Raw genomic sequence first — 7,286 nt, forward strand, 5'->3', positions numbered from 1 at the left:
TATATATATATATATATATATATTTTTTTTTTTTTCCAACAGGAAAGGGGAATAGTGACTGTTCTTGAAGGAAGTGCCTGTTGGGATACTGTGACTCTTAGATAACTGTTCCTCGTTTTCTTCTCCCAGAGAAGCTTGCCTTACAGATTTTCTAGTTATTCATCTGGAAATCCTTGCTTTCCTCCCAAAAGAGTACAGGAGTACAGGACTTCAACCCCCTTCCTCACCTCCCTCCTGCCCCCACAGAGGACCAAAATACCACAAATGCCACCACAAAAGATCTTATCCCATGTACAGCACTGTCACTGAATGGATGGGAGTTATTACAGTATCTTGGTATCTCCTATTTCAAATGTGTGTATTTCAATATTGTGACTTGCAACAAGTAATTGTCACCTGAGTTTAAAGAATGTAAAAACATTATAGCATTGTTAGCGCTTTTCTTACTGGCAAGTTCTGCAGAGATACTAAAAAATTAATCAGCGGTTTTCCTCAAATTCAGTTCTTTCTGTGTTGTGGGAGGTATGGAAGTATGTTAATATGTATTTTACTGATGCGAGGTATTTGACAGACTTCCCCAAATCAGAGTTGTAGGTTTGGAATAAGAGCTTGAAATCACAGATTTGTTTTCAGCTGACCATACTGTATCTATTTTTTTTAGCCAGCAGCAGTGCTAGAATTAAATACATTTTCATCTTGACTTGGCAAGTTTCCCTAGGGTTCTTTGAGACTTTTTAATAATAGCAAGCAATCTAAACAATAGCAAGTCAACAGCAAACAGTAGTTGCTGGTGTTCTGCAGTTGGAAAAGATGATGATCAGTGGTGGTGGAGCTGTCAGAAAAGAAGTTTGGTTGTASAGTTTGCTGTCTGCTGTCTGCCCCTGCTTGCATCCTGCAGGAAGGGCTCACACCCATTTCTTATGGAGAAACAAGCACTCTCAGATTGCTCTTACCGCAGATTTGAGTCTCTTGCAAAGTATTCTCATGTGGTAGTCTGATGACTTTAGTTTAACAAAGTATAAAAGGATGTTATTTTCCGCTGCAGCTGCAGTTCCTAATTCTATTAACTCTGGGCCTATTTTCAAATGTGCCTACCAGATGTTTTCTTTTATTACGAATGCCCTCTTTTACCTTACGTATCTTGCAAAGTTTGCATTTATTACACTATGTCTACTTTTTTTTCTTTTTAGTGAGTGACTTGCAAGAAGAGGGTAAAAATGCTATCAATGCACCAATGAACCCAAGCACCGTGGACATTCATCCAGAAGATACACTACTAGGTACAGTATTCATGCTACAGGCCTAGACTTACTGGGTATTAGTGAGGGCGATCATTATGGTCCTATACCTGTTGCTTTRTTGTTGAGTATAGATTGCTTAGTTGAAACTGAGAGAATTGAGTGTGGGCTGTTGCATGGCAGATGTAGAAGAGACGGGCTAAAAAGGAATTTAAAGAGCAACATGCCAGCTGTGCTCTTAAGTAGATCATAGGAAAATTGAGTTGTCCAATGAAGTGGTAGAGCAGTTGAATTCCTCTGTAGTTATTGTGAAAGGAAATAAAAAGTTGAGATCTGTGAAAAATCAGATGGAAAATAATACTGAATTTGTCTGCTTACATTTACTTCACTACCATTAACCCATTGTCCAAGTGCATCTCAGTCTTTATTTATCCTCACAGATGTCCTCCTATGGTAAGGAATTGGTATCTTCTCCATATATTAATAGGGAACTGAGGTGCAGAAGGATGAACCCACAGCAATGCTGTAGCAGAAAGGTGTGATATGGTTCCTAGGCTCTCTTGGAACCCTTAAACCACCACATCTCACCATATATACTACAGTGCTGTTAAATAGTGGATACCATATTCTGCCTTTGGTTATTGCTGCCACTTTGCAAATTGACTGTACAGCAAAATGGGATCTGATACTGAATGAACAGATGAGCATTTAGGCTCGGGAAACAGTAATTAAATGTTAGGAGGACAGAAATTTGTAAGGCAATGAATAAGTATTCATAGAAAGGAGGTAAATTTTCAAAACATTTTTCCCTTGTGTATCAAATCTTGTTCAGAGTTTCAGTTTGCAGGGTTTTGGGTGTGTATTGTGTATCACTTCCTTACAGCTAGACTGCCTGACTCATTCCAAGAAGCAATGAGGAAGTAAAGGAAAGGAGAGAAAAAAAAGAGAATAATAATAATTCATGTTTCTTCCTAGGTTTGTGKAAATTTGTCAAGTGTGTTCAGATAGCAGAGACTTACTCTATAAACAGATTAGAGACCCTGGGAAATACCTATCCAAATGTCTGGGAAAGATGTAACACAACTCAGATGGTATAGTCGGTCTTGTACCTACGATGTGTGAATCTCAAGTTTCCCATCTGACAGCAGTGATGTCCAGCACAGTAATAGTGAGTCAACATAGTTTGATCATTGTGCAGATTTTAAAGGGTTCCTTTATGCCAGGTGACTGTGGCATGACCTGTGGTCATATCAAAACTTCTCCTTTGTTGTCATGCTGGAAGGAATGTCAACATCCAGCAATACAGTACCACCAAGAAATGCTTAGTGTAACTTGAAAGCCACAAATGGTATAACTGCATCRGTGTAGCAATCCACTTGGTCTAATTAGCTTTTCTGAGAAGTGGGTCCAAGCATAATGCTGCRATTTGGCTATGATATTTCCAGGATTGAAGCTGGTGCCCTCAGTTCATCAGAATTAGGATTGCCAGCATATTCAGACCTCACTTTGGTATTTGAATGTGGTGCTGCTTTTGGGAAGGATAAATGTGTCTGGTTTCCACTCGTGTACTTGAGAGAAACACACACAGGCTGGGCTGCCTGGGTGAACTGCTTGGGATACACTGACTTTATCAGRGTTCAAAGATGTCTTCCACATGAAGTTCAGGCAAGCAAATACTTGTATGAGATCTCTTTTTTGTGGGAGATTGGCCATTGACTTCAAATAAACATCTTTTCCATATTGCCATCTAGACTCAGCTAAAGATAAGGTTTCTGCAAATGCTTATTTTAGCTGAAGATAAGTGGATCTCCTCAAATAGCTGTGACACCATCACCTATTCTTGTGTTCCTGTTGTGTAGTAGCCGAACTAACTTAGATCACAGCTTGTCACAGCTATTACAAATCTAACTTAGACCACAGCTATCACTTAGCTACTAAAGGAACTAAAATGAAGGGTGCAGGAAGAGGCCTACTCCTTGAAAGCATGTGCCAGAATTTAAAATACCAGACTTGGTCCAGCTGCTTCTTAAATATTGCTGTCCTTATCTCTGGTAGAATTTAAACATGTTTTTGATRCGTGTGTCCATGTGCACTATTATGGTAAAGATAATCTTGCCAAACTTTGTTTAGTTGTTAACCTGGCTGAGCTAAAGTTCACTACTGATATTTCTGTATCAAATCATCCTTTGTAATAATTAGTCTCTACATTTATGCCTCCTGTATTTGTCCTGCTCGCTATTGGAGAATATTTCTCACATCTTTCCATCCCACAGCAATAGAAAAAATAGAGGACTACCCCTGAGAAATCTCCTTTGTGTCCTTCCCCCAAGCCCAAGTACAAATGATGTAAATTGGGCTCATTTTCACTGAAAGTTAACCACAGGATAAGCAATTCATGCCTTCTGAGCAGCATGCTTGTGACCCTGCAACTTGCTGAATTTCAGAGAACAGGAGAATAGAGGCACAAACCATCACCCTAAGCCTCAGCTATTGCACTGAGCATAGTGCCATAAGCTTGCTAAACTCAAGATGGTATAATTTGGGAAGGGTGGTTTCAAATATGAATTAAATACAAATTGAAGGCAGGGAAAATTAATTGACTACAGCCTTTGGTGTGGTAATATTGATATGCACCACTTAGGATGGTGATTTTTCTTGTGTATTCTGCATACAGACAGTCTGAGCTGAGGAAGGTCAGTGGAGACAATCTTATTTTAGGGAAGTTCTCTGAAAAAAAATGCCTAACACTTTGATCATTGGATATTCCCTTGCTAGGGTGATGACTAGGCACTGTCATTTCTTAATCAGCTGCCAGCCCACTTCATGAATAATTATTGTTGCATTATTCTCAACAGTGTACATTTGCAGTGGATCTAATTAAAGTTTTCCGTTTTACTTCGACAGAGGAGAATGAGGAACGCACCATGATTGATCCTAACTCAAAAGAAGACCCCAAGTTCAAAGAACTGATCAAGGTAGGAAATCAGTATTTTATCCATCTTAAAAATTTTTATACGGTGAGCTAGAGTTATTTACAAGCTGTTTAGGAAGAGTACAGTTGAGGAATAACAGCTTATTACTGAAGTATATCTGTGAAAACTGAGGTCACCAACATGGATGGTACTGGTAAGGCTAAAAGCAACCAAGAAAGAAAAAAAAATAAAAGGTTTAAAGAATGTCAGAGTGCCTATGTTAGTTAGGGAGTGAAGCTCCGTGATCACTTTGATAATCACGGGATATAAATGGTGGATCAATGCTTAGCTTGAATCTAGCTGCACGTACATTCTTCTCRGTGACACACAAATCCGAGCTCCCTGTCACAGCAAGAACAGGGAAGGAATCTTGGAAAGCAGCAATGAGATTTCAGGAAAAGAAAGAGTAGGACTGAAATAAGAAAGGGCATGGTAGAGGAGAATTAAAGGGAGACTCTGACGTTATAGGAAGGTAGGAAATGAGATTCTTCTTGCCCTATATTCTGTTGTTGCTTAAGAAGAGAAGAAAAAAGAATGCTCTCAGTCATGAGAGCAGGCAGACTAGGCTCATCTGCCCTCAACTCTTATATTAAATGGCATCATGGTCTTTCAGAGCATGGACAGAGACTGACAGAAGAGTAAGCTGATCAACTGCTTTAGCTAATCAAATTCATTTCCAGCCCATTCTGTATGTCAAGGAAAAGATTAGGTTAACCAATGATTTTCTACCTCACAAGAACTTGCTAACTCATGACTTGGCAGTTCAGTTGCTCAGAAGTTCTTAAATATGAGTTTGTTCTGATTATCTTCCACACGGTTCTCATCATTTTTACTGTGGCAGTGAATAATTTAGCATTTGTAAAAAAGAGCCTGTGCTGCTCTTGAACTTCTTTAAATTATTGGTCTTAATGGCTTCTTGGAGCAGAATGTTCAATGGGCATTTTAGTCCTGTTGGTCAGGATGTGGAAAACAGATTTGTTTTGTTTTCAGTGCCTCTGCCTCCCACGTTTCATTTTCTTTGGTTAACCTTTTGTACATGTCTTGTATGACTGGGAGGTTGAAAGCTTTTAGTTTACCTGTATGCTAGGAAATGGGCCAGATTGTCCGGAATCTGTATTATAACTGGAGACACCTGCCTAAGGTGTTGGGGATGATGATGTTCCTAGCTATGCTGACATGAGATGTGGCTTTGAGCCTCAGGAGTACACACAGTTTGTGCTGTGTATGATGAAGGGTTTGATCCTGAGAGACTAGTATTTAGGAGAACCATTTCTATGTGGTTAAGTGGTTGAGGTTAACATAAAATAATTCGAGCTGGAAGAGAAGTGCTGGCAGTTTTGAATAAATACAGCCGCTTTCCAAAAAACTTTTTGTACTTGTCTTTTATTTCCTACTACATTTCCTTTGGATGAAGAATTTTTTAAAAAATCATTTTTGTTAGAAACYGCAAGGTAGCTATGATTAGGTTGGTCTGAACACTTTGGATGATGTATATTCACTCCAAGTAGGGGGGTGGGCTGCTGCACATTGCTTTCAGGAAACCTTGTGCACCCTATGTGTGAACACATACCTCAGCACTTGGTATATCTTAAAAACAAGCCAACAGATCTGTTATTAACACTGCAGTAGTATGGTTAGGATTATAAAACCACATCAAACCCAGTTTAGCGAGGAGCTGTGCTTAAGTTTTTCTTATCATAATTCACCTGGACTATATCGTGATTTTAAATTAGGTGAATTGCACGTTCTTTCTTTGTTAATACCCAAATTTCTTATTTCTCTGAAAAGATACAGTGGCCTTGCATTACTCCTTCAAAACATACTGTGGTTTGTTTTCAGAGATATTACGATGAATAATTCAGTTGAACCAAAGTGGTTGCAATGAAGGAGCCCAATGCACTCTCTGATGCAGGAGGTGGAATATCAAGATTGCATTTCCTTTGTTGCATTGAAAGTTTTGCTCTTGAATTTAATGAGTTGTAGAGTCTTCCAGGGATATCATAGTCTAGAAAGGTTGTATTTTTTGATTTTAAAACCCTGAAAACCTTTGGAGGGAATGAAAATCAGTCACACAGCAACACTGATTTGAGTGCTTACACTGCATTGCAGAATCAGGCTCTGGTTCACTCTGCCAGTTCACACTTACGTGAAGAGAGTAATGTATTAGCAATTAAACTGGAGCAGCCAGTGCAAGAAACATCTAACTGGGAATTATTTCCTTAGAGTTGTCATCCAGGGACAGAGAGAGATCCTGTAGAGTGTCCACTTGAAAATGGTCTAATTTAGGTAATTGCTAAACATTTGCATGCCTCTAATCAGGTGAGAGTTTTCAGAGAGATTTAGCAGGAGAGACATTTAACATTATGTTGGTGTGAATCTGTAAATTGGGGAGAGGTTTGAAATATATTGGCAAAAACACTTTTTGCCATGGAATTTGTATAACTCGGCAGGGGGGGAACAATTTATTGCTTGTTTTGTGTTCTTCAGTGGTTAATCAACTTTTCTAAGAGTCCCAGTGTTGCAAGAGAACTGGCCATGTTAYGTGTTGTGCAATGGCAGCCAGAAGAAAGGGCTGCCTTCTCCAGAGAGCTTGAAATCAAAGGTTTTTATAGTTCAGAACAGTTCTGTGTTTTGTCTCCTCAAGGATGAATGTGTCAGTAGGAGCAATAGTGTCTGGTGCCTTTTAAAATTTGGCAGTATAGCTTAGTTTCACTGGTGCCAGCCCAAATTTCTTTCAACACCAGAGGTGGTAGAAGTGCTAGTGGTTTGCCAGCACTGATTCTGAGCATTTCAGTTCTCCTGTCATTCACTTGCAGTCGGGGTAAATGGAGACGTGGTGAAAAAGGAAGCAAAGGTATCTGTTGCTGRTACTGCTTTAGTATCTCTTTGTCTCCACAAAATATTGTTTTAATTCCTGCTTGTCTGATGCCAGAAGAATTGCATGCATAGTAGATGCGCAAACTTGTTGATCAGTGCAAGCTTTTGTGAGCATTTGGAAGTGATTAGGACAGGGCTGTTGTAGCTCTGGAAGGCAGACTGTATAATGGTGTGGTAATGCAGAAAGACACCCCCCCCC

At 39.4% G+C, this 7,286-nt stretch overlaps 1 protein-coding gene across 2 annotated transcripts in view; it reads left to right on the top strand.

The window, feature by feature from the left end:
- Positions 1-7,286, top strand: part of PARVB (parvin beta) — a 64,093-nt gene that overhangs the window by 23,397 nt on the left and 33,410 nt on the right. For both annotated transcript variants that reach the window (XM_085324486.1, XM_085324487.1), the window contains exons 2-3: positions 1,191-1,280; positions 4,143-4,213. In XM_085324486.1, coding sequence (XP_085180612.1) covers positions 1,191-1,280; positions 4,143-4,213 — 161 coding nt within the window. The remainder of the gene's footprint in view (positions 1-1,190; positions 1,281-4,142; positions 4,214-7,286) is intronic.

Source organism: Rhea americana, unplaced genomic scaffold (genome assembly GCF_003343005.1).
Source record: "Rhea americana isolate MKP2758 unplaced genomic scaffold, rheAme1 scaffold_91, whole genome shotgun sequence".
NCBI lineage: Eukaryota > Metazoa > Chordata > Aves > Rheiformes > Rheidae > Rhea > Rhea americana.